This window comes from Colossoma macropomum, unplaced genomic scaffold, assembly GCF_904425465.1.
Source record: "Colossoma macropomum unplaced genomic scaffold, Colossoma_macropomum, whole genome shotgun sequence".
Lineage (NCBI taxonomy): Eukaryota > Metazoa > Chordata > Actinopteri > Characiformes > Serrasalmidae > Colossoma > Colossoma macropomum.
Window position 1 is genome coordinate 12,745,775 of NW_023494799.1, and position 27,279 is coordinate 12,773,053.

General features: G+C 37.9%; 1 protein-coding gene across 1 annotated transcript; it reads left to right on the forward strand.

The window, feature by feature from the left end:
* Positions 1-1,650: 1,650 nt before the first annotated feature.
* On the forward strand, positions 1,651-27,004 carry npepps (aminopeptidase puromycin sensitive). The gene is made up of 23 exons (XM_036586285.1): positions 1,651-2,000; positions 4,035-4,119; positions 5,022-5,099; positions 7,829-7,950; positions 8,541-8,648; positions 10,537-10,737; positions 11,035-11,131; positions 11,227-11,260; positions 11,932-12,046; positions 12,378-12,542; positions 12,835-12,939; positions 13,262-13,322; positions 14,419-14,528; positions 15,095-15,158; positions 17,163-17,302; positions 17,496-17,630; positions 18,400-18,619; positions 19,578-19,720; positions 19,956-20,012; positions 20,188-20,295; positions 22,711-22,866; positions 23,815-23,862; positions 25,410-27,004. The coding sequence occupies exons 1-23, from the start codon at positions 1,710-1,712 to the stop codon at positions 25,554-25,556; spliced, it is 2,790 nt and encodes a 929-aa protein (XP_036442178.1). The 5' UTR covers positions 1,651-1,709; the 3' UTR covers positions 25,557-27,004.
* Positions 27,005-27,279: the final 275 nt, after the last annotated feature.

A 27,279-nucleotide genomic window follows, 5' to 3' on the forward strand; every position in this document is an offset into this window, starting at 1 on the left:
CAACTTGAAAATCCATCCAAGTTTTGAGTACCATTGTCTCACCAGTCCATACAGTCCATATATTGAAATTAAGCCTGCAAAAATTGCCCATTTTGAATTCATTGTTTTTGTGATGTCACAAAAACAACACATTTATATATATCCTACAGTAGTTTAGCCACACTTAGAACAGAGTCATTTATATATAGGCACAGTAACAAAACAGCCTATTTAATTCTGAGGCATAAAGAGAGTTTATGTCTGTTTTTTGGTACACAAATTGGGGACATTTACAAGGTTATGCCTTCACTCACAGTACACTGCACACATTAGTGTTTCCTTTGCTCCAATACACCTCATTCAGTGCGTTAAAGGGAAATTTTTCAAAATTTCCTTTTAATTAAATAGTTAAGATATAAATAAGGTCATTCAGGGTGGGTTCAAACATTGTTTTACAATAGTTTTTAAAAAGTTTTAAAAAGTAATATAAAATGTATTTTTTTTCATTTATGACTGAGATATAAGGCAAAATAAGCACTTTTTTCCTGTTTATAATTATTTTACAATTTTTTACATTACTTATAAAACTTCCCACATGTTTAGGTTCGCTGGTGATTTTGGATAGTTAATAAAATGGCTATATTTGTGCTGTTGCCACTGTGACCCCTGGTTCCTGTCACCACATTCAAAGACATTCGAGTCAGTAAGTTTCTCTATAATGAACCATTTCACATGAAACTCTCTAAATGACTTTGTTTACATGTCATTGATCAAATCATGCAGACTTTTTGAAAAAATGGTGGAATTAGACAAAGACTTGATAATTAGATTTTAAATTAAGCCATGTGTGTTAAAGCAAGGGAAACAGTAGTATGAGTATACAGTAATGTAGTCATCCAGGGCTGCAAATGAACAACACTAAATGTTCCACATTTTGCTTCATCATTTGCAAATATGATAAGATCTGAAATTATTGTGGTTAATCATTAATGATGCGCTCACACAGTCTTAAACAAAACACACCCCAACAGTCGAGCATGCTTTTTTTCAGCCCAACCCGATTTAAAGCAATAAAAATAATTATCTGAACCTGACCCAGTTTCTTTCGGTGTAAAGTGTCTGTTTCTAGGAATAATCTGATTAATTCATGCTCAGAGTGGTCAATAGCACTACCTTCACTAAAAATTATAGGAGAAAGTAGGACATTACATTTTCTCACATGTTTATTTTGTACCATATTCATGTACACAATTGAATGTATGCAGTATGCCTCAAATCAATGTGCAATACAAAATGAGGAAATACTTGTCAAATAATTGTCTACAATAAAATTATAAAACTGTTATTCATGCATTCACTTTTCTCTTTTTTAGGCTTTTTTCATTTTCAAAACAGTGCACAACAATATAAAGCTTAAACATAAATAATGAAATGCAAATAAAGATGTACATTGAAAACAGAGAACAAAAAACTGATATGGGTTCAAATAAATCACAATCAAACAAAAGCTTTAAAAAAGGCAACTATTTAGGAGTCTTTGGTGCTTTCAGTGTTGGCCAAAACAGAAATACTGTATAGATAGGCATTCACCTCTCTCACTTATGGGGCCCCTCTACGCAATGACGTAATTTTGAGACGGGAGCGCGCACGTACACACATTCGGCTATTTCAGTCCATTGCAAGTGAGAGGGGAGGACGGGCGCGAGTTAGCGACACATCCCACGGGTTTTATGTTGCTGCTTTTGAGCCGTCAAGTGTCTCTGTCACTCGTTCGACAAGTCACACCCCGAAGTCTGATATCGCTGTCAAAGCCTGGTTTTTTGACTCTACGCGCAACTACACTCAGCATTAGACACTGTACGTTTTCTGTTAACGCTACCAGCCAGCATTTAGTCACCATGCCTGAGAGGAGGCCCTTCGTACGGTTGCCCACTGACGTCTACCCCGTAAACTACGGGCTGTGTTTGAAGCCCGACCTCATCGACTTCACCTTCGAGGGCAAACTGGAGGCAGCCGTAGAGGTAGGCTGACTGTAACGTGTTTTAATGCAGCTGCATTTAAGAATGTAAACACTAACGGTACAAGGCAATGCACGTTCACGTTGGTTAACCGTTAGTTACACTTACTGCTGCTAAGCTAACTAGCCAGACGGCTATGTTAGCTATTTAGCTAACTGCCTTAGCTTTGTTGCTAATAGTCAGTTTGACTGAAACCTTCAGTACAGCGAGAAAGAGTGAAACAGATAGATAGTTAGTTAACAAACTAGCGGGATAACTACTCTACCTTTATGTTGTCACTCAGACTGGTTCGCTAACTTAGCTAGCTAGCGAGGTCATGACGGCAGCTGCCATTTCAACATAACATAAGGTTTGCCGTCCGTTGAAGTCTGGACATTAACTACAGCATGAAGGTTTATGGTAACCCTTACGACGGCGCACGTCAAGCAGAATAACCTGCTGGGTTGTTTTCTTGGAAACCATTCAGGAAACTCCAGAGGCATAACCGTGTTAACTACGTTAGCCTGCGTGCAAAGCAAGTAGTTAGCTATGATGAAGATTTTTCATATGAGATTTGTTTGCTAGCCAACTGTCGAGCCTCACCTACTTGGGAGACAGCTGTAATTTTGTAGTGCACAACCGAGAGAGAAAATCACTGGACACTGTGTGGCTCATGTATCCTGAAATGTCTGGAGGGCGTGTTTTTTCAGATTCTGTCACTTTCGGTCACTATTTACCGCTAAAATGTAGGGCAGTGATTGGATGAAATGTTCTTTTGATGGTTTTTGACACATGGTTCACAACAAATAACTTTGTAATTTGCTGGAATCTTACACTGGCCATCATTAAGACTGCATAGTTATCAAACACTTGATACTAAATACCACTCATACGTTAAATAAAATCACTTTTTTGTGTCATTCACGCTGAATTAAACTCGGGTTATGCTTTATTTGCATGACACCCTTTTTTACTGCCTTGTTGTGCTTTCTATTTTTACTCTCTTCGACCCTGGTTGCGGAGTTACATTTGGTGGTGAAATAGTTTCAAGAAAGTAGACAAGGACGTCTCTATTGCGGTGAAGCTTTGTAGCAATTCGGGGTCTGGATTCTAGCTCTTCTTATGTTGCAAAAGATATTTTGTATAAGAATTATTTGTAGGCCACCTTAATGACCTGTTAAGTCGCTTTGCGCCTCACTCTAATGTAACCCCATTGTGAAATTTTTTCTGCTAGCTCAATGTGGCCTCTGTGCCAAGTCTTATTGGAGCATGAGATTAACTACATCCCCTACGATGCTGCAAGTTTGACTGGCACCCTCAATCAAAAGTGGGCTAGGTTCGGACAGCATGGAGGCACTCCCTAACCCATCTATGGCCGGACATCACATGAGCAGATTTTTCATTGCAACCAAGTCACATCCAGCTACAACAAGCCTCAATTGCTCTCTAAAGCTGTACATCATCTGAGTTCACTGTTTACAAAAAGTACAGCAACAACTGATGCTTTTCCCATATCACTAGGTAATTCTGATGTACTTCAGGTGTGATAAATCAGTCTTTGAGGATGAAAAATAGAATGTGTCCACAGCTAGGCCTATAGGACATATTGATTGTTCCAAGGAAAGAAAAACTCACTACTGACTGGGCAGCTTTGTGCTCAGTATGCAGTAGCTTTGTGCTCGTTTTAAGCCTCTATTGTGCACTTTAGAGGCTTCGAGAAAAAATAGACTGAGGTTGTTGACCTTGTATGTACAGATAAACCAAATCACATTTTGGCAAAATGAATGCATTCCTTCATTCTGTGTTATCAGATCACAGTGTTTACTGAAAGAACAGATAGTCTCCTGAGAATATGTTTTCATGGAATATAAACCTCACTAGTTCATTGTGTTTGTGTTTATTTTGTCAAAGACCATGTACGTAAAACATAAAGCTCAAAAGAGGAAATACATTTTGCACCATCATTTGCTCACTAGCTAATTTCCGGTCTGCAGTCCTTTATTTGTAGACCTGTTTATATTTTATGGTAAAGGTTATGTGTTTTGTTGTTATTTCCAGGTTAGACAAGGGACAAACCAGATAGTGATGAACTGTGCTGATATAGATATTATCACTGCATCTTTTGCACCAGAAGGGGGGGAAGGTGAGTGTGTAATTCTGGTTTTAGTGCATGACCTTGTACATGTTAAAGGGCCCGTATCCCACAGTTGTCCTGCATTTTATTTATTTATTTTTTTTCACTGAGGGCCACTTATAACATTTGTGTAGTTTTATGTGCAAAAACAGCTGGAATTAATTTTTACATGACCATTTTCCAACCTCTCGTTATCCCTTAGATTTAAACTAGTTGTTTTTTTTAGTGTTTTAGACTGATAAACGTAGCATGAATGGGTGGAGCTAAACTGCTGTATGTTGAATAGGCGGATATTTTTAGATGTGCTGATTTGTGACGTGCCCTTTAAGTGTATTCTGTGTATGTGTAAAGCTCAATGTGGGTTTATAAACACTTTGCGTTGTGCTTGCCTGTGCTTTTGAGGGCTTAGTGATATAGGCATAACTGGTAACTACATACCTAAGATTATTGTTTAGTTTACAGGTGTGCAGTATGTCGTTGTTAATCATTATCACCATATTGGCTTTTGCAGTAGTGATATCACAGAAGGCAAAATGCAAATGAGACTGTCACAAGTCACCCTTTTTTATTGCATGCTGTGAGCATCTTGAGCAAACCTCAGATGTTCCAGATGAGTTTCTCTGGGTAAATCGAGGCATTCACATGATCCAGCAAGAATAAATCGTTTTGATCAAAGTAACACAGGCTCATCATTAACTACGTCACATCAAGGATTCACTAATGTGTTTTATTTTATTTTCTGCATACAGTCACAACGTGTTGCAGTATAACTGCACTACAGAATTTCATCCGTATTTCTTAGATATTCTCATATTCTAAGATGGGATTTACTGATGAATTTGCACAGTTTTGTCTGTTAAATTTATTGCTTTTGTAATAACATTCATAACCCAGGTTTTTTGTTCACTTAGAAATTAATGCTACAGGATTCAACTATCAGAATGAGGATGAGAAGGTCACTTTGTCATTCCCCAGTGCTCTTCAGAAAGGTAAACCCCACAGCAACACCAGCAGGCTCTATTACAAGCTCAGCTGTGGCCATGCAAACAGTCGCTGTGTGATCAGTTGCTATAGTTATTCTTTCAACAGCTTGGAACGTGTTTAATCACCTTACCGTCAAAGGATAAATGTGGGTCATTTGTATCTATCACACAAGGAACTTCTTCCTTGTGATTTGATTCTTCATATAGTATGTACCTAATTACAGAAGTACACAATATGATTACCTAGTCAAAAAGTATCATGAGTTCACAGTACTAATCTAGTTGGCTAAAATTTAAAGGAAAAATTATTATGAAATCCAAACATCACATGCATTTAATTTAACATATTTAATTGCCATTATCCTTGAACACTGCTTTCAAAGAATTTCTTTATGTTTTGAATGGAACATGTTCTTTATTTATTTTGTGAAGTGTGGTCTTCAGGTGCAAAAAAACCTTTGTACAAACCAGCAAAAATAAATGATATGATCAATCACATTTAGATTGCAACTACAAGTAACGGACTTAATACTAAATATTGAGTCTCCCACTGCCACTGCTCGCTGCCAGTCTGCAACTCTGAGCCAGGAACATGACTCTAATTTTTGTGAATCACTATTACATGATTAGTAGCCAACCATGTTAAAAATTTCATAAAAACTATGCATGTCGCTCCGTTCAGAATGACCGAGCTGCAAAAGAGTTACCAACGTTTGTAAAGTTGTTGTGTGGTTTATTTGTGGCCAGCAGTGACTTGTTTTTTCTTGTGTTTGGTAGCCACGTGTGATATTAAAACCCTATATTGACATTATAATGACATGACATGACATTTAAACCCTATATTGATGTGAAAGTAGTGCAAAGACAACATATCAAATGCTAAAACTAAGATTTTTTTTTTTTGAAAATATATGCCTATTTTGAATTTGATGGCAGCAACACGTTTCAAAAAAGTTGGGACAGGGGCATGTTTACCACTCTGCTGCATCACCTCTTCTTTTAACAATATTCTGTAGTTTTGAAAGTGTAATGTTTTCCAATTCTTGCATGATATAGGATTTCAGCTGTTCAACAGTTCGGGGTCTCTTTTGTCATATTTCTTGTTTCATAAAGTGCCTTATGTTTTCAGTTGGTGACAGGTCTGATGTGCAGGCAGGCCAGTTTAGCACTTTCTTTACTATGGAGCCGTGCTGTTGTGCAGAATGTGGTTTGGCATTGTCTTGCTAAAACAAACAAGGCCTTTCCTGAAAAAAATGTCTGAATGGCAACATATGTTGCCAAAATCTGTATATATCGTTCAGTATTAATGGTGCCTTCACAGATGTGCCAGTCACCCCTGCTATGTGCGCTGGTGCACTTCCATACCATAATGGATGCTGGCTTTTGAACTGTGTGCTGATAACAAGCCTGATGGTCTTTAACCTGGGAGACGCAGTGTCCATGATTTCCAAAAATAATTGATTTTGATAAATTTTGATTTGTCGGACCACTGAACACTATTCCCCTTCGCCTTAGACCGTCTTAAATGAGCTCAGGCCCAGAGAAGGTTGCAGCATTTCTGGGTCCTGTTTATATGTGGTTTCTTCTTTGCATAGTAGAGTTTTAACTGGCATTTAAGGGTGCAGTGATGAACTGTGTTCTCAGACAGTGGTTTTTAGAAGTGTCCCTAAGCCCATGCAGCAATTTCCGCTGCAGAATCATGTCTGTTTTTAATGCAATGCCACCTGAGGGCCCGAAGATCTTAGCTAACCAGTCCTGGTTTTCAGCCTTGTCTTTTGCATATAAAGATTTCTTCAGATTGTCTAAGTCTTTTAATGATATTATGTTTTTCGCTATTTTACGTTGAGAAACGTTATTTTTGAATTGTTGCACTATTTGATCGTGCAGTGTTTCACAGTGTGCTGAACTCCTCCCTGTCTTGACTTCTGAAAGACTCAGCCTCTCTGGGATGCTCTTTTTCTACCCAGTGATGTTACTGACCTGTTGCCAGTTAACCTTCAGGTGTTTTGTTTTTTTGTTTTTTTTTAATAAAGCATTACACAACTTTACCAACCTTTTGTTGCCCCCATCCCAACTTTTTTTGGAACGTGTTGCTGCCATCAAATTCAAAATGGGCAAATGTTTTTCAAAAAGCAATAAAATTTCTCAGTTGCAACATTTGATGTGTTGTCTCTGTACTATTTTTTTAATAAATATAGGTTTTAAATGATTTGCACATCATTGCAGTTTGTTTTCATTTACATTTTGCACAGCGTCCCAACTTTTTTGCAAATGGTATTGTACATACCATCGCATACACAAAGGCAATTCGTTGTGCTTTGCATTAATAAAAGCAAAAGGAATCTCAAAAGGAAAAAGAAAGACAAAGTGCTTAAGAGTGAAAATAAAAAATGAAGGGACGGTAGCTTAAAAAAAAAAACACACAATTAGAAGAAAGTACAAAGTACATAAAAACATAAAAGGAAATGAAAGACAAAGGGCAGTGATATTAAAATGCAGTGACGTGATTGTTTGCAGCAGCACCAACATATAATACAACAGTCCATTGTATTTGTGGATGAATGTGTTCATCCTGTCAGGTCAAGATCAAAGGGTGAAGTGATACGGGAAGACTTTTACTAGAGCGATTTTTTTAAATCTGTATTTTGGAGTCTGCAGTGCCTGAAATTAAACTAACCAGAATTATATTTTACTTACACCTTACTAAAGACAAATGTTTTCTACCTGATCTTTAGGGTTGGGTACGTTGAAGATTGACTTCGTTGGAGAGTTGAATGACAAAATGAAAGGATTCTACAGAAGTAAATATGCAACTCCTTCAGGAGAAATCCGCTACGCTGCTGTCACACAGTTTGAGGTAATTCCACAAGCAGATTGTTTGTCTTCTTGAGCATGTGGATCCTTCATTCATTGTCTGTATATTCTCAGACATCTGTCACAGCGCTGTAAAAAAACTTCATGCTGGTCGCTTGACAAATATTGTAGTAATAGACCTTGTTTTTTAGGTAATGAGTAACTAGCTTCTCTTTGAACAAACAGAGGATATTGGTTTAAAGGCAAAAGTGACAGAGGAAAGAGGAAATTTCAGGGCACTTATTCACCACTCAGTGCACTGTCTGCGTAGTTATTTCTCTTTTTGTCAATATATTTGTGTTGGACCTGCATTGTTCACTTTAGCTTTTGTATGTTTGTGATGACGAGTTTAGTTTTTGTTTACTGTTGGTGTTTGAGTGTTTAGTGTAGTATCTCTTTTTGACTGGCGGCACATACATGTAGGTTTGGAACTGTCTGTTGTGTTTTTGTTTCTGTGGGTTTCTTTATGTCTATGCATGTGCACATGCACGTGTCTGAACCCTTGTCACATGACTAGCTCTCTGTGACCTCTCTCTTTTGCTCCCCCATTTCTCTTTCACTGACCCCCTCCGTTCTCTCTTTCTCTGCCCTCAGGCCACGGATGCTCGCCGAGCTTTCCCCTGCTGGGATGAGCCAGCTATCAAAGCCACCTTTGACATCACCCTCATTGTCCCCAAGGACCGAGTAGCCTTGTCAAATATGGTATGTGTCAAACCTCTCTCTGCCCCTGTGGAAACACTAGACCCCCAAACAGCTTGATTCACATTACTCAGCGCAGGCTTTGTGTTCCCTAGCAGACTGTGTGTGAGTGTGTGTTACATAACACAGGCTCAGAGGCATTGTACTTCCTCCAGCTGATGCAGGCCAGCTGTCACTCTGTAGTGCTGAGGACGTCTTTAATGTCCTCTTTGTGTCTTGGAGCAAAATGCTAATTGTTTAAAACCTAGATTCAGGTCTGTTCCTTCAACAGTGGAGTTTAAATGCAGATTTTCTGTTTCAAGAATGAAGGGAATGTTTGAAAACATGGTAGAAAAGGGGCTTTCAAATTAACTTTCAGATGGAATCAACTAGTAATTGCCATTTTCATCATGGATTGATGATAAAATATTTTGTTAATATTGATAAATAAGCCTCTAACTCTAGAATACTGTTAACAACAGAAGCTTCCGAATACTAAATAGAGAAACGAATACCAACATAATGAATACTAGAGTAGTTTAATTATTCAGGGGCATTTTATACACAAATCAGGGCAAATATAGAATTAATTAGAATAACAATAAGTGATTTAATCTAAACTGGAGAAAACATTACTAAAATTATAATAATCACCAGACAGTAATATTGTCATTACATGCAAGGTATTTTGTTGACCCCCATTTTACTCTCAAGCCAGTCTAATTTCTGTTTTTCAGTTGACCCATTTGATGTTAGCAATGTGAGTTTTTGTTAGTTTTTGTGGTGATTTGATTGTTTGTAGCAACAACAACATATAATACAGCAGTCCATTTTATCTATGAATAAATATATTAATCCTTTCAGGTCAAGATCGGAGGGTGTGGTGACTTGCAAAGTCCTTTGTTAGTGTGATACTGACGTATTATATCTTAGGGGGTGTGCTTGTGGTTTAAAGGGCAAAATATTTAATATTGTGTTATTTGCATTTTGGCCCTGTTTATTTCAGATCTTATTTCAGACCTTTTGTAATGTATGTAAAGCTTCATTTCCCTGTTCTAAGTCAATAGATCTCGATTTAGAGTTGAGAGAGGTTAGGAGTGTAATGGCAGCACAGCTCCAGTTTCACTACTGTTTGGAAGAAAGGTTGCTAATTGCAGCAGCTAATGTAGAAGAGATGCAAGCAGTAAATGGCAGACATATCGGGAAGCTGATGGCTGATGTTTCTAAATGTCCTCTATCCAATTAAGCAAGTTAAAGGGAGTCCTGACTCTTAAGATGTGTGTGCCTTAAAGGGCCCATATACAGCATTTACTCTTTCCACTAAAGTCCTCTATAACATTTGTGTGGGTTTTATGTACCAAAACATTCTTGCTTCATTTTTGCATTAATATTTTCCAACCTCTCTTTATTCCTCTGAATTAAACAGGCTGTTTTTGTTACTGTGCATTTAAGAATGATATGACCTCTCTTCTGACTGGCTGCCCTGTATTGTACCCCATGCAAAAACCAGCCTGGGCTGAAACACTCCACATTTCCATATATCAGACAGTAGACAGAGAGTCTGATATCCAAGCTAAGCTGGCCACAGCTATCATGATTTTGTCAGTTCCATTCTAATTGCCTATCTATCTGGATGTCTAGTTGCCTGCTCTCTATGCTATGACTGAGCCTTTCGTAGCAATATAGAGCTGGATTAAAAAGGGTTTGTGAATTTTACAGGACAACATTTTCAATAGTTATTCACTTGTTTTTGTTTGGTTTATACAGCATATTTTAATAGTATTGGTACATATGAAGTATGTGTACCATACTGAGTCAAGGTTCCCTTTTAAGAGCTATTTCATACTACACTGCAAATAAAATAGAAACTACTCATTAATCTGATTGTCACTACGGTGTTCCCGCTCTTCAGAATGTCATTGATCGAAAGCCATATGCAGAAGATGACAGTCTGGTGGAGGTGAAATTCGCCACTACACCCATCATGTCCACGTATCTGGTGGCATTTGTAATTGGTGAATATGATTTTGTGGAGAGCCAGACGTCTGATGGAGTGACGGTCCGCGTGTACACGCCTGTGGGGAAAGCAGAGCAAGGGAAGTTTGCGCTGGAGGTGAGGAATATTTTTTAATCCATTTACCCTGACCTATGGTGTTATAAAGAAAGGCTGCATTTTAAATCGTCTAAAAGCTGAACATGAGCCCTCTGACACAACACGCACGCGCGCACACATACATACTCCCAAAGTCATAATTCGAATTTAGTATGACCAAAACAAACAAAGCAGAGCTACTGCTTATTGGCTATCTGCCATTGTGGCAGCTCTTTGTAGCAATTTCATGCTGAAACACTAGCTGTGTGTTCTGTTAGTGTCAAATTAATGTGAAATCTTGCATCTCTGTTCTTTTAGGTGGCTACAAAGACCTTACCTTTCTACAAAGACTATTTCAGTGTTCCTTATCCATTGCCTAAAATTGATCTAATAGCTATTGCTGATTTTGCTGCTGGTATGTAGTAGAATTTCCTCTAGAATAAATTTTGATAAAATGTTCCCATTAAGTCTGATAATATGGTGTCACATTTTATTGCTCTATCTGTTCAGGTGCTATGGAAAACTGGGGCCTTGTTACTTACAGGTACAATTAAACACTAATAATACATTTAATACACATTGATTGTTCAGTGATACACAAATATAAGACTATATAAATATGCAAAAGTTTGAACTCTCCTGGTGAAATTACATGCTGATAAATGAAAATAAGTACACGTGCTCTAAAGGCAACACACAGACAACATAGTTCTGCATATTTATACAATCACAATTACTGTTTATTTGCTAAATTTACTATATTGGGGGGAAAAACATAAAATGTGGTCTGTGTAACACTTATGGCATGTCTTATATTGTATTGTCTTTGTATTTTTATTATTGTATATTTTCCAACATGTTAAATTCAGCATTAAATCAAGATTGTGCACTAAAATGAAAAAATCCCATATTTATGGTTGTTTCCTGTAGAGAGCAAATTAAGTCATATGCAAAAGTTTGAACAGCCCTGATCAAATGACATGCTTTGTTGAATTTCTAAGTGTGTGTGTGTGTGTGTGTGTGTGTGTGTGTGTGTGTGTGTGTGTGTCTTGTTTTCCTGACATGCAGTTGTAGTGCTTTAATTGTCATATTAAATATTTATGTTTAAAACATAATTTATAGATTGCTTTATTCCTTTTTGAGCTAATGTTTCATAGTATTCCACACATAAACACTGCATCTGTTCTGCCCTCACATCAAATATTTATGTTTTAGGGAGACTGCTCTGCTGATCGACCCAAAGAACTCGTGTGCGTCCTCACGTCAGTGGGTAGCCCTGGTAGTGGGGCATGAGCTGGCACACCAGTGGTTTGGGAATTTGGTTACTATGGTGAGTGTGTGAACTTGGTGAACTCATGCAAGCTGCTTTTTTTATTTATTTATTTTTTATTTTTTTATTTTTTTTTATTTTGTGAGCATGAGTACACTTACAATGATGTTATCAATGTAGTGGTCCTTGAATTAAAAATAAAATCTCTATACAATTGCAACTAAAACTGAATCAGTATTTTTCATAATGATGGAAATCAGTGAAATCATTGATTCAGGTTTTTGGTCATGTTGTGTATTTTTAATAACCCTGTGGCAAGTGTGAACTTGCTGATTTGTATTTATAGAAAGAAATGGCGTCCATGTACTGAAAGAGTTATTCTGCACTGCAGGAGTGGTGGACCCATTTGTGGCTTAATGAGGGTTTTGCATCATGGATCGAGTACCTCTGTGTGGACCACTGTTTCCCTGAGTACGACATCTGGACGCAGTTTGTGTCTGCTGACTACACCAGGGCTCTGGATCTCGATGCTCTTGATAACAGCCACCCCATTGAGGTGTGCAAAAGCTATTATTTTTCCCCTGTCTCTGCACCCAAAATACTTTTATTCTTTCTCTTAAGTTTTCTTTAAATGTCTACAAATCTTTCTGAATTACATTGTTCAGGTAAATCTATTTCAAAAATCTCTGTTTAGGAAGTATAAAGTTTCATGTTTACTTCAGACCTGCACAGCTATGAAGTCTACTTCTGTCTACATTGAAGTGTCAGTTACTGCATTTGCATTCCAGGCCTAGGCTTAGCTTACTGAAATATGAGGTAGTATTTCACTGTGTGTGTTTGTGTGACAGGTTAATGTAGGACACCCCTCAGAGGTAGATGAAATTTTTGATGCCATATCATACAGCAAAGGCGCCTCCGTTATACGCATGCTGCACAACTACATAGGAGACGAGGTAAGAGAATGGCCTAAGCATAAGGGGGGCACGCACCATAAATATAGGAATCACTTACTCTGAGCACTGAAACTGGCAGTGTTAAGATTAATAAGAGGCTATATCCATGTGTATCCTCTAACAGGGTGGATGAATCGTACGCTAGCTGACCTACTTATTACTTAGCCAATAATCTGCAGGGCTGTGTTGGTTGTCCTTGAATTGTAATGGCACTAGACTGCATTAAAATCTTACATACGTACTCTTAATGTGATCTGACATGTCTGTGTTGCATTTAGTGCCACAATGTTTCTGAATAACATTTTGCTTTTTATGTTTTTAGGATTTTAGGAAGGGAATGAATGCTTACCTTTTAAAGTTTCAGCACAAAAATGCATCAACAGGTAAGTGTTCATTTACATTTTTGAAATTGTTACAGCCATGGATTTGTGCTTAGTTTGAAACACTAAAGGTCTTCCTTCGAGTTTCACATGGTCAGAAATACATAACTGTGCAGAACTGTCTAAAGGTCTATTTGAGTTGGATCCATTTTATCAGAAGAGTTTCTTTAACATAATTTGTAAGGGCTTGATTGGTTGATACAAGCTATAACATTTCAGTCTGGGCTATTGTGTAATTTCCCCAACTGTTTGATTTCCCCAAAATACCACAGATAGCCCAGACTGAAATGTTGTAGCCTGCATGTATGCTTCACCATTAGTCAACAGGCACAACACTTACTAACAGTAACAACTCAGCACAAGTCTGTTAGCAGGTTTTGTTATTGCATTACTGTAAAATTGATTGATTTAAACAGGGCTGCTCATACTGAGGTTTCAATGAGTTATAGAATATCATTCTCTCTAGTATTAGACATTGCAGATTCATACTGGGTTAAAGGGATAATGACTTGAATCACAATGCAGGTAACATGAATCCAGATTGAATAGGGCTTACTGTTTATCAGTTCTTTCTCCTGCTTAATTGTAACAGTATGCAACAGCTTCCAGTTTTATTAGGTATTTCAGTTTTTCACTTTTACAAACCAAAACATAAAGATTACATTGGAGTGGAATTTGGAATGGTATAACATTTTAATTTTGTACTCTGGATGTTATGTGAAGCCGGTTTGATTGAAAACATGATAAGGTGCCACTATGTCTTTCCTTCTTGCATGTCAAAACAAAAAAAAACTTAAAAGTTAGGAATGTAATGTATGTTGGATTATGTAATAGCAATCTGGAGGTGTGCAAGCATGGACATAGGGTCTACATGTGTGTGCCTGCCTGTGCCTGTGTGTGCCTCTTTTCTTATTAAAGTGGTGTATTGTTCTATGAGGATCTTGCTTGTATTAATGACAGTCACAAATTCAGTCTCTATTTAGCCCTTCTCTGTCTCTTTGTTCAGGCCTTACTCTGTGTTTTTCTGTCTCAAATGTTTAACCTACATCACACTTTTGTTCTTTCAGTTGCTCTTTTAACCACTCTTTCTCTCTTTTAGAGGACCTATGGGACTGTTTGGAGCAGGCTAGTGGGAAACCCATCGCCGCAGTAATGAGCTCTTGGACCAAACAGATGGGATTCCCCATTATTGTAGTGGACCAAGAGCAGGTATGGCGGTTTCCAGTCTAGTCTTTGAGGCTCAGGTGTGTTGGCAACTAGAGCAACATAATAGTTGTGGCCTTGAAGTCCACTTTGGGGGCTGAAACACTATATTGGACTGTGAAGGTGGTTGACTGGGGGAGAAAAATAGCAGTCACAGACCTTATAAGCCAAGACAGTTGCTTTCGCCCTATACTTTAAGACTTAACTAAGATGTGCTGAAGATATGTTGAGAAAACATTCTTTAAAGTGCAGTCCAGAATTTCAGAACAAGGTGCCATAAAATTTTAAAAACTACTGGAAAAAATTTTGAAACATATATTCTTGTAAATCATACACAGTGGTAAATGAAGAATTACTTCAAGACCACGTTAAAAAAATTTCATGGTGGGTTTTTTTAGATAAGGGATTTAAATTATATTTTGGCTGTTTCGAGTCACAGTGAAGTAGAATACTTGAAATAGTAGCAATTCAGAATACAGAAATTGAGAATATGTGCATCAGGCATCAATAGAATATTAGTAGTATACTAAAAACAAAACAATTTTCTGATGATAATTCTATGATCTTTTTAGCAAGGAGGTGATCGAGTACTGAAGATATCTCAGAGGAAGTTCTGTGCTAGTGGACCACACAATGGTAAGATGCCCTCAGGGTTCAATATGAAGCTAAATTCTGCATGTTACATTGATCTTTATTCCTTAACATTTGAAGGAAATGTTTGAGATTTGAGGATACATTTGAGCAATGCATGCCTTGTACTGTTATAAGCCATTTCTGGGAGTAGTGAATTGAAAATCAGCAGGTTCAGACAAATGTCTTATGCGAACACAGCATTCATTTTCAAATGATGCTTTAGTCTGCACAGGCACAGTTTGCTTCTCCCTCACTGTAATGTTCTGAGCATACACCGCCAAAACTGCACAGAGCTTTTTCCCTACACCAGTAAGTTTGCCTGAGGCTCTCCGTTATCTCTAGGGATGTCATGGACACAAGTGTTTCCTTTAATTTAGCAATTTCCATGGTCAGTATTAGGTTTTATGTCATTCTGACATGTCTTTCTGGTCTAGTCCACTGAATGCTGGCAGAGTCAAAACAGCTCCGCAAAAAACAAGTACTCGGTGGTATGTGTTGAATTTAGTGAGGTTTTTTTTTTTATTTCTGCACTGTTGGTTGGTTCAATATGTCCCTGCACTTCCTTGACATAAATCTTATTGGTCAGATCAGAAGTGATTGTTAGGATTAATTGAAGTATTGATTTAATAATAAATCCTGTTAAAGGGGGATTCATTTTGGTTTTGTGCACTGGCAGTAAAAAATGCTCACATGCACATCATAAAGATGTTTAGCAGCATGTTTAATATTCTTGATTTGATGAGTTTTTGATTCTGTCTTTCCTCTTAAGAGGAAAACCACACCAAATGATAGCTATTGCAATAAAACAATGCAATATGCCACACTGTTCAGTGAGTGATGTTCAGGCATGATTTACAACCTATTGAGATGTTGTGGGACTGCATTGTGAAAAGTGTGAGAAGCAGTTTCTTTAAATTTATTTAAAACAAAAAAAAACTTGAGGAAAATATTACAAAGCAGAGTGAGGTTGTTTTTGACTAGAGTATCTACAAAATTCTGATAAAACAGTATAAACTGTTAGCGTGTACATCCTTTTTGCCTTTGTTTTTGGTGTGTCAGTGATCAGTACAAACAACTCTTTGAGCAACTAATGGTGTATTTTTCAAATATTTAAATGATTTGAATATGCAATATAATGTACTGGAGAATAACCCTTGATTTGTGTAAAGCTCCTTTGCCTCCTTTCTCCTCTTCTCTCTTTGTTTGTGCTCTTTTTATAATCAAACATGCAGTTGGGATTTTTTCTTTTAAGTATTGATGATATTCACAATATGCTTTAAAAAGCATAGTGTGATATACTGTGACATAGCATATTACAATAACGATAAATGTAGTCTGCATTGTAGAGGGCATCTTGGTTTTCTTCTTTTAGGTCAATATGCCTAGGTCCTCAATTTTTCTTGAATTTTACATTTTCCCAATTTCTAACTTTTGGTGTGGCTTTATGTACCAAATATGGTCATACTTCACTTCTACATGACTATTTTCTAACCTCTTCTTATCCTTTAAAATTAAAGAAATGTTTTTTTGTTACTGTGCCTTTAGGACTGTTAGAACTTGTTAGAGCTCTGTTCTGATTGGCTGCCCTGTGTTGTGCCTCACTTAAAAAGCACTCAGAGCTGAAACACTGCTTTGGACTTTGCTGTGAATGGGCAGCACTGATCTGCTATTGCATGAATAGGTGGATATATGTTAAGGCACACACAAGACTTTGACTAACCCAAATGGACACTTCTGATTTGACACAGTAAAAAGATTAATGCAAAGGATGTGCAGGAAAAAAATCAACAGTGCAGATGAAAAACAAAAAATCCCATTAAAAGCAAAACACACTGCAGCTGCTTCATATTTTGCTGCTACTGACATCTTCACAAAAACCATTAAGGTATCTGTGTGATAAATGAAGAAAAACTTTGCATATTTGTATGGCAGCTCTGTGATAAATGAAGCAAAAGAAAAGTAATCTCCCACAGCTGAGGCACTCTTGTGTAAATGTGTATATGTTAGGGGAGGATTGCCCTAGCTGGATGGTCCCCATTAGCATCTGTACCAGTGAAGACCCCAGCTGCTCCAAGATAAGGGTTCTTTTGGACCAGCCTGAAAGCACTGTCACCATCCCCAACCTTGGACCAGATAAGTGGGTCAAGGTTAGCTCTCTCACTTTCTTTGTAGATGTGTATTGATGTTGGTACAATTTGTTGATGTGGTACATTTCTTCATAGATTAATATTGCAATTTATACTTCAAACCTCCCTTTATTTCTTCTGAATTTCCAATCTAGAGTTGTTTTGATTGGTGAGGCCGCACTTAGCTTTCTCTAAGACACCTTTCTCTTTGTAGATAAATCCAGGCACAGTGGGCTTCTATAGGATCCAGTATAGCTCTGCCATGCTGGAGAGTTTGCTGCCAGGCATCAGAGACCTCACCTTGCTCCCTGTGGACCGACTGGGCCTTCAGAACGACCTTTTCTCCCTGGTGAGACAAACATGCACACAGCATTATAGGTTACCACAACATATCCATCAGCTTGCTGACGATCTCTCTCTCGCTTGGCATGACTGACTGCTTTGGTAATATTGCCTTGATATTTTTCTGTATCATTAAGCATTGATAATTCTTAATGGTGTCATGCATTTTCTAATGTTCAGTTTTCTGAGTTGAAATAGCATTGTGGACTCTAAATAAGACAAAAGGCTTATTCTGGTGTAATATAGAGTTTAAATACAATATAAATAAAAATAAGTGTTTTGAGGAGATGACATTTTAATAGGTTTTCATATTTAATCTTAACTGTCAACAGAAACAAAACAGATCTGAACAAAAATTTTAAAGGCTATTAAAGTTGCTCTGTAAGACGTGGTTTTTTTTCCCCGTAATCTCCTCTAGTTATGAGATGTTTTTTCTCAAACTCAGTGCCGTTTTACTCTTCATAATATCAACACTAAAAATAGCTAGCTAGCTAACTATCTTGTCGCACTGGTTTGTGCCGTTATGAGTTATAAGCAGGCAAACTGCCCCTATCCCCTTGTGTAGTGAGTAGAAGGTGCACATAGTGTACTGAAATAGCAACTTTATAAATATAAACCTTCGCTGCAAATACTGATACACTAAGTAAACTAAATATACTAATAATAATTATATGAAAAAAAGTACCTCACACCTGCCTGATTGATAATGTTAAAAATGTTTTTTTTATAGTTATTGTTATTGTGCTACATCCTAGACCCATCTTTCTCTCTTTTAGTCACGCGCTGGGATGATTAGCACAGTGGAGGTGCTGAAGTTGATGGAGGCATTTGTGAATGAGCCTAACTACACTGTGTGGAGTGACCTGAGCTGTAACCTGGGTGTGCTGTCTTCTCTGCTCTCCTACACTGACTTCCATGAGGAGATCCAGGAGTTCATCAGAGACCTCTTCACTCCCATTGGCCTAAAGCTGGGCTGGGACAGCAAGTCTGGGGAAGGTGAGTGGGTGTAAAGAGGTGGGGCTTGGTTCAGTAAGGGGGTGTTCAAACGGTGTCTTTTCAGATCTCCTCAAGCGTGTTTTTCATTGTTGTCTATGGAGAAACATGCAACCGAAGCATTCCTTTAGCCTGCACAGTGCACTTTACATCTTCAGACCATGAGTTTGAATGTAAAGGGAAAAAAAAAAACATTGCTGGTTGCCCTCCAAAACTGTCACGTCATCCAGAGCTGACCAATGAATTTGGAGGATGCCTTCATGGAGAGAACATGGAGGGAAAATTAGTTTTGGCTGTTTTTGTGCACAGTGAACTGTATTAATGCTTTTTTTCCTGTGTTTTATTATATATTGGCTCACATATTAGCTGTTTTCTATTTATCATTATATAGGTCAGTTTCAAAATGTTTGTCATCATCTAGATCTTTTGCATTCTCTTAAAACACTGTCTGACATTTACCTGTTTGTCAGTCAAATGCATTAACCCATCCCCTAAGAAATGCTTCCTGCTTCTTGCAAAGCACAAGTTAAAAAGCCATTGTGTGAACGCCCCCTAAGTGATCAATCAAGGTGAAGGTGCTGTTTCAATTGCATGATTTTTGGAATGTTACATTCAATTATAATCATAATCAATTGTTAGTGTGTGCTTACTTTTTTAAAACTCATATAATTGTATTTTTCAATGTAAAAATCTCAAAAAAAGACTTTGTTTGCTCTGCACTTTTAAAAACAAACAAAAACATTGTCGTGATACAATTGACTTTAAGTGTCTTAAGTGGGGGAGGATTAACCTGGTGAGTAATTTGTATTTATCTCTATTGGCCTTTCCTTTCTGTTTTCTTCTGTTTCTTTCCCGGTAGCGTTTTGTATCCCTTTATGTTACGTAAACTACTATGTTTACTTTCCATGGTATTCTTGTTTCTTTCTCTTCATGTATCCCTTTGTAATGGTGTCTTGACCAGGACACTTGGACGCTCTGCTGCGGGGACTGGTTTTGGGGAAGCTGGGCAAGGCGGGACACAAGGCCACGCTGGACGAGGCTCGGAGGAGATTTAAACAGCATGTGGAAGGCAAGCAGATCCTCCCCGCAGACCTCAGGAGTCCAGTAAGACCTGCCCAGCCAAACACATTTAGACCCTTTTCCTTTAGACCACAGCTTTTACTCACCTCATGAGTTGTGGGCATGTTGAACTCATTTATTTGTAGTTATCCCCCATCAGATTTATATTTGGCAACAGAACTGAATAGTTCTTCCTAATTCAATTTCAAATCAAACACCCTGTATGAAAAGTAATACTTGAAGGAGATGCATTGCACAGGTGTTTTCTGTGTTATCCCAGGTCTACCTAACAGTTCTGAAGCATGGGGACAGCTCAACGCTGGACACAATGTTGAAGGTAAATTAATCTGGATAGGATATTTGCCACATGTAGGTTGCTGACTCCAAACCTGACCGCAGAGAATAATCCCTACAGGCAGGTGCAATACAAATGTTCTTATAAATTGAAATCCTTTAGCTTGATCTACACATTATATAGTAAGTATGCATTATGCTGTTTTCAATCTTTCTAGCTCCACAAGCAAGCAGACATGCAGGAAGAAAAGAATCGCATAGAGAGAGTTCTGGGAGCAATCTCAGCTCCTGAGCTCATCCAGAGAGTGCTAAACTTTGCTCTTTCGGTATGTATGTGTAAGTGTTTTTAAACACAGACACAGAAACGCTCACAAACATGCACACTCCCACAAGGTCGACAAAACCATTGTTTGTGGTTATGCAGTTTTATGAGCAGCAATGAGAGAAAGGAAGACATGGTATAATTACCAGAGGAAACCAAGCTCACTTAAATGTGGTTTTTCAGAACAATGAGAATAAAATGTCTAATCTACAAATCTTAGGATAACGCCTGGAAAACATCTTTGTAAACTCAAATTAGCTCCAGTGTTCTTTTGAAAACAAAACAAAATGCTATGTTGAATGGTGCTTCTGCACTGAAGCATTTGCTTGAACCACTATTGTGAAATGGCATCTTAAGCAATTATTTTATGCATGGCCTACCCTTTGACATACATTTTAATTTTGAATTTGCACATAACATGCCTATATTTGTAATCCTTTAGAATTTGCCCACTTAACCTTCATTGCAGCCTCTTGAAGAGTGTTACTCACATGTGTGGCACTCATCTTTGAATACGTTGTAGTTTAAGCCAGCCAGCTAACTTCCTTTTTTTCCTTTAAAATTTTGTTAAAGATGGTGACAAAAGAAGAGAAATTGGCCACGTTGAAAGATTTTTATGTCACATATTGATGATGGAAAATATGATTAAACAAAAATGACTGTCAATATTTCTTTTATCGTTACATTATTTTATTAATCTGTGATGTGCAAAGTACCTGTCACTGTACTAGCTCAGTGGGGGAAGCACCAAATTTTCAGTTTTGTGTTAACATGAAGCTAGGGACGGTGTATAGTCAGATCGCTTTCCCACACTGGGTTTTATGCAACTTACAGAAAGTCTTGCCCAAATACAGATATTTAAGTACATAACAGCCAATTAATGTAACACTTTACTTTGTAATTTATTACAGTGACCACTTCAGTAAAACAGTAATCATGAAGGCTGTCTTTAAATATTACTGAAAGAAATTGTTAGCTGGCTGGCTCAAACAACTTGTCCAAAGACAAGTGCTAGACAGGTTAGCTACCTTTGTGTAACTATTGATTAAGTAAAACTAAGTGTACAGCTACCTGAAAGATCCCATATATTCAGGTATCAGTTTACATCTTTTAGACTGTTTTAGTTTGATTTTTACACTGGCATGCAGCAGTGAATGTGTTGTTATAACCAGAGCTGTTTTGTTGGTTTTATAATAGTAGCTGATTGACTAATGTACACTAACTGGCCACTTCACTAAGTACACCTCCTGGTACATACACTCATTATCTCCAAAAAAGTGGCCAGTTTTTATCAGGTCCATATAGGTACCATAAAGGTGCAGTTCTACAAGTTCCACAATTACAGACTAGTCCATCTGTTTTTCTGCATACTTTATTCGTGCCCTTTCACCCCACAGGAGCCCCACAGAGCCGGTGTTATTTGGGTAGATCATTCTCAGCACTGCAGTGACACTGACATGGTAGTGGCATGTTGGTGTGTGTTGCGCTGGTATGAGTGGATCAGACACAGCAGTGCTGCTGCAGTTTTTAAACACCTCAGTGTCTCTGCTAGACTGAGAATAGTCCACCAACCAAAAATATTCAGCTAACAGCGCCCTGTGGGCAGCGTCCTGTGACCACTGATGAAGGTCTAGAGGATGACTAAGAAAAATTGTGCAGCAACAGATGAGCTATTGTCTCTGACTTTACATCTACAAGGTGGACTAACAAGGTAATTGTATGTAATAGAGTAGATAGAAAGTGGACAGTGTTTAACTCCAGCAGCACTATTGTGTCTGATGCACTTACACCAGCACAACCTACACTTACACCACCACCACCACCACCACGTCAGTGCCATTACAGTGCTGAGAATGATCCACCACCCACATCTTACCTGCTCTGTGGTGGTCCAGTATGGGTCCTGGCCACTGCAATGTTTCCACTGTATAAATATTATTGCTACCGCTGCTTCAGAATTTTATGAAATGTCACAATTACAAAACTCTGTAGGGAGCTTTTTGAAACGATAGATACAGAAAGTGGAGACAACCATCCGGGGGTATCTATGTCTATGTACCTTACGAAAGGGAGAGAGTAACGATGGAGAGAGGACAGAAGAGAATCTTGTTGAGTACTATTAGCTAAGTTAGATAAATAGATTTTACAGTTTAAATTTGCAGTGTAACGTTGTTCTCTGTTGACACATTTAAGAAATGATGTCTGAGACCAATGTCACGTTCATACAAGTATGGCAAGCTCTAGTCTGGAGCAGACAGCAGCATCATCCCACAGACATGTTTAAAAAAATCAGCGTTCAGAAGCTATAGAATGTACTGCTTTAGGCATTCCAAGATCCATATTTGTCTTCTTGTGTGGGCAGAGCATTTGAAATTGCTGGACTGTATTTCCCCTGTAACTCTGCTATACGTCCGTGCAGGATGAGGTGCGTCCTCAAGACACTGTGTCAGTTATCGGGGGTGTGGCCGGTAGCAGCAAGCATGGCCGCAAAGCAGCCTGGAAATTCGTCAAAGACAATTGGGAGGAGCTTCATAACCGTTACCAGGGTGGATTCCTCATATCACGGCTCATCAAGGTGGGAGGGTCTTAGCACTAATAATCACAGCCTTTATGCACTCGACTGGTGCATATATTGCTTTATGAGTAACCAGTAATCGGTCAGTACAAAATGAATGGAAATGTTTGAATGCATAAATAACAATCATTTTTGTGCGTCATCATGCAAGGTTACTGAAAACACCTGTAAATGTCAGATCTTGTCCTCATGCTGAATATGGAATCTTTTCTCACTTCTTTTTCCTTTGTCAGAACACAGTTTACTTCCATTTTGTAACTTGGTCAGGAGGTCCTTTATGGTAAAACAAGCTTTAAGGTCATAGCAACGGCTATTCAGCTGAAATTGGTCTATCAAACTATACAGCTGCCTGAAAGATCTCATCTGTTCAGATATCAGTTTACATGTTTTGGAATGCTATCTGCACTAAGACTTTTTTGCAAAAAATATGCTTTTTACATTGGCATACAGCAGTGAATAATGTCATTTAGAACCGCTTAATGCAAAGATTTTTGACCACAAATTACTTGACTTATGGCAAACGATTTAGAGCATTTATTTATTTATTTATTTATTTATTTAGTATACAGTCATATACAAAACACAGTTTGGGTGAACCTTGTCAAATTACATGTATTGTTGAATTGAAGTGGAAATAAGCACACATTCTCTACAAAGAACACACTTCACACATAGTAATGCACAGTCGCTGTTTAATTGCTGAATTTAATATATTGGGGGAAAAAACATTCATGTGGCCTGTGCAGAATTTATGGCACATTAAAATTTTGTTTAATCTTTTTCCAATATGTTGGAAATAAAAATTGTGCACTAAAATTTGCAGTAAAAAATCCATATTTAATTTTATTCTTTGTAGAAGTTCACAGATTTTCACCTCACTGTATACATTAGAAAATTAGAAAAGTATATTATAAATTGACAGTTTTTCCTTGTATGTTTCACCTTTAGCTGACTGTTGATGGATTTGCAATTGACAAAATGGCTGCAGAAGTGAAGGTAAGCCACATAACTGAGATCTGAATTGTTGAAGTGTTACGAACAGTTTGAAGAAAATAATTTTAGTTTTTTTCCCACTATTCACCACTGTTGTGATTGCAGTTTTGAAAGTGATGACTATCTCTGAATTAAAGTTTTGTGTGTGTGTAACACACATCTTGCTAACCTTTTTTCAAGTGAGAACATTTTGCTGGTCTTCCTTTAGCATGTGTTATTTTCACCACAAATTCTTCTGAAAAACTGAAACAGCAGAAAATGATAGTTTGAGAGTTTCAGATTAGGGTTAGGTTTGTTTAGGTGTAGTGTCCCTTGGCAACAGTAATGCAAAAATTAAACCATGACTGTGCGTGTGTGGTTTTGTTTTGTGTTTTTGTTTTTTTGTTTTTTTTTGTTTTGGAGCTAAAAACACCATATCTACTTTTTCTGGCTTGAGGCTTGAAAAATGAATGTAGTGTGCTGGACTGCCAATTAGTTGTGATTTGTTTTGTTACCTACACAGTGTTGGGTGTTCACTTGCTCTTTATTGGTCTCTCATGTACAGGCAGTTCACAAGCTCTGTGTTATTGGGTTAAATTAACCCAAAGTCCCAGGGAACACAGAGTAAAATATTACAGTTTATATAATTACTAAAATTAATATTAAATACCCACTAAAGTTTGAATGAAAAAACATAGTATGATGATAATATAATAAAACACTGCTTTTATACAGCTTATCAGACCTAACTGAGAACTGTCTGGACGTAGTCCTAATATTTTACTGAGCTCCTGTGTTTAACAGCCCTCAATCTGACAGCCTGCTACGCCACTGAAGCAGAACTAAACACAACAGTGTGAGTGTAGTAGGAAGAAATGAGTAAAACAAGCCAACAGGTCATGCTGTAAACCCCTCTTTGTTCACAGCTCACTGAAAACATTATCCAGCATTTACATGGTGATGTCTTAAAGAACTTTCTAATTCACTTTACTGCTGGATGTGAAGTCAGGGAATGCTGGCATGGCTGGTTGACTGATTAATTGAAACTACGTTCTTGCTAGCTAGTTATGCTCTTTTAGCTTTTGTTTGTCATTAGCTTTCTTGTGATAAGTTTCTCTGATGAACAGAGAGAAGGAGGTAGTTGGGGAACCCATTTTTGTTAAAGCTTTGTCAACAGGGCAGGCCACTTCAGCCTTGTGATTGGTGGTGCTGTGATTGTGTACCTACAAGAGCAAGATTAACTTATATATACTTATAAAGTTCCCCAGCCTTTAGATTGTAGGGCAAACTTTTGATAATGTGGACTATCAAAATTGTAGGTTGCAAGTTGGAAATTACATTCTTCCAAATTGCCTTTTTGATATGACAGCGATCAGGCTTTCAGTCCTATGTTGAATGCATATGATTGCATTTCAGTCCTCCCAGTCAGTCCATGGCTATGAATAATGCTGTACAGGCCCTTAGCATCAATCAGGATTTGAAACATAGTCAGATTTCTTTGCTCCAGTACATTGACAGGTAATGCTAATCCCCATCTCCATCTCTTTTTTTTTTTCAATGTGACATTGCAGAGTTTCTTTGAGAGTCACCATGCACCGGCAGCTGAGCGTACTGTCCAGCAGTGCTGCGAGAACATTCTTCTAAATGCAGCGTGGCTCAAACGGGATGCCGACGACATCCACCAGTACTTAGTGCAGCGCAGGGTGCCCCCTGTCTGACCCTTGACCTCTGACCCTGGCCTCTCCTGACCTGCTCACTCACTCACTCAGATCTCCCAGCAAATCATCGCTGCCTCCGCCCCTCCGCCGACCAGAGAGCGAGAGTATCCAGAAACCAAACGGGCTTTGTTTTTCTATATCCAGTGACAATAAAATGAAGATTACAGCACTGCAGCTTCATCTTGAGAATTACCCAAGAGAAATCAAAATCGAGACGGAAGAACCTAAACTGTCAGAAGCGTGATGAGGAATGCCGTACCCTGTTCTGCCTGCTGGAGTTGATGTACGTGCAAAAATGTGAATGGAAATGGCCAAAATGCCAGATTTTGGATTTTTCTTTTTTCTTTCTCTTTTCTTTTTAAAGATGGTAACGCATGCAAATGCTTTCTACAGTTAGCACTCGATCAGTACAGTACTCTGCCAGACATTTCTGTATGCACATTTACACAGTAGTATAACTGTGAACTGTTTTTGCTCTTACACTTTTCTCTTTAATAAGAGGCATGCTTGCAACATTTGATATCGATGATTTAAAGTTTATTTTTATTTTTTTTATTTTTATTTTTTTTTTGCCATGTATGTTTTCTGTGCAAACAGTAATCAACTTCTTCTGCCGTGTCATCCGTGATGATGGCTATAGCCAGTTTTACCTAGAATCACCATGAGATGTGGCTTGGCAGAATGGGGTTAAAGGTCATGGTGGAGTGGTTGTAGAATGGACATTTAATGGCAACGGCACTGATCCCCCAACGCTGAAACGGTTAGACCAGACCTAACAGCGTAAGCATGGTACTGTATGTATATTGTATAATGCAAGTATTCTTTGCTGAGACCTTCAGCTAATTTGAATTGCGTCATGCATTTCTCCTTCTGTATGAAACCATCCCCTCTTCCGCAGCACACTCCCAATGGCCTGTCCCTCTCAAACAACAACACAACGGCAAGATTTAAAGCAGAGAAAGTCATTTACGATACCCCTGCATCTGCCACATCAAAACTGAGTTGTAAAAAAAACAAATGCATTTTATAAAGTGTATATTCAACAATTATTTTACTGTTGTGAAAGTCACAGCTGAAATAGAATGAACATACGTGGGCCTTTGGAATATATCAAGTCAAGGCCTTCCTGAAACTTTGAAGTGACAAGGATGGTGATTTACTCTGTAATTGTGCTCTGAGGCCTTAAATCGGTAAAACTGGTTCGCAATAATGATTATTCAGACCAGATTGGTAATTGTACTTAAACAAGCAGGTAAATGTCAATCAAATGTTACAGATACACATAGGCTTGTTGAGCAAGTATGTCTATTAAAAATATATCCAATGTGGCTCGTAACTTTACGGGAGATCAAGCTGTCCAACTCTTTCCCTGAAACATTTGTTGTGCTTTTGTTTAAGGATACACTTGGTGTTCATTAAAGACGAAAAGAAATGAAGAGAAAAGCCTACTCTCAAGTAGTAAAACGATTTCATGTGTCAGATGTGAATGCGCATGCTTACTTTTGTATTTCCCAATAATGCTAAAAATGAACTGATCCTTTTAGTCTACATTACTATTAATTGCTTATTCAAGAAGCAAACTAAATAAATGTCAACAAATAGCTGAAGCCATTCTATATTGTAAGTAGAGTCCATCGATGTTTAGCTGCAGTCACGTGCCTGTCCCAGAGATAGCCTTCAAATAATGAGCTGTTCAATTATACGTACCACTATTAAATTATTC